General features: G+C 39.1%; 1 protein-coding gene across 1 annotated transcript; it reads left to right on the top strand.

Moving 5' to 3' along the window:
• Positions 1 to 11: 11 nt before the first annotated feature.
• On the top strand, positions 12 to 442 carry LOC128251489 (chitin deacetylase 7-like; the record flags this gene model as incomplete). Its single annotated transcript, XM_052978313.1, has 1 exon — positions 12 to 442. A coding segment is annotated over one exon (431 nt), but the record flags the coding sequence as incomplete, so codon positions are not given.
• Between the last annotated feature and the right edge of the window lie 11 nt (positions 443 to 453).

Genomic DNA, 453 nt, shown 5'->3' on the forward strand with positions numbered 1-453 from the left:
TCCTATTCAAGCAACATTTTTTGTTTCCGGCTATTATACTGATCCTGTAAGTGTGAAAGAATTATATGACCAGGGGCATGAAATAGCTTCTCACAGCAGATCACATAAATATCCAACAGATTTCTGGTTGTATGCTAGTTACAATGAGTATAAGGAAGAAATAGTTGGTATGCAAAAATGGCTTAGTGAAAAGGCCAGTATTCCAGCAGAAGATATTCGAGGAATGCGCTCACCGTTTCTTTCAATAGGGAAAGATAACCAGTTCAAACTTTTGGAAGATCATGGATTTTACTTCGATAGTTCGATGGTAGCAGGTTCAGTGTCTGATACTACAGAAATACCAACATGGCCCTTTACACTTGATTACCCGGTTAACAGGACATATTGTGCACTTAGATACTGCCCAGAGAAATCATATCCAGGTTTATGGGAAGTCCCACTTGTACGTTGGTA

This window comes from Octopus bimaculoides, unplaced genomic scaffold (assembly GCF_001194135.2).
Source record: "Octopus bimaculoides isolate UCB-OBI-ISO-001 unplaced genomic scaffold, ASM119413v2 Scaffold_258656, whole genome shotgun sequence".
Lineage (NCBI taxonomy): Eukaryota > Metazoa > Mollusca > Cephalopoda > Octopoda > Octopodidae > Octopus > Octopus bimaculoides.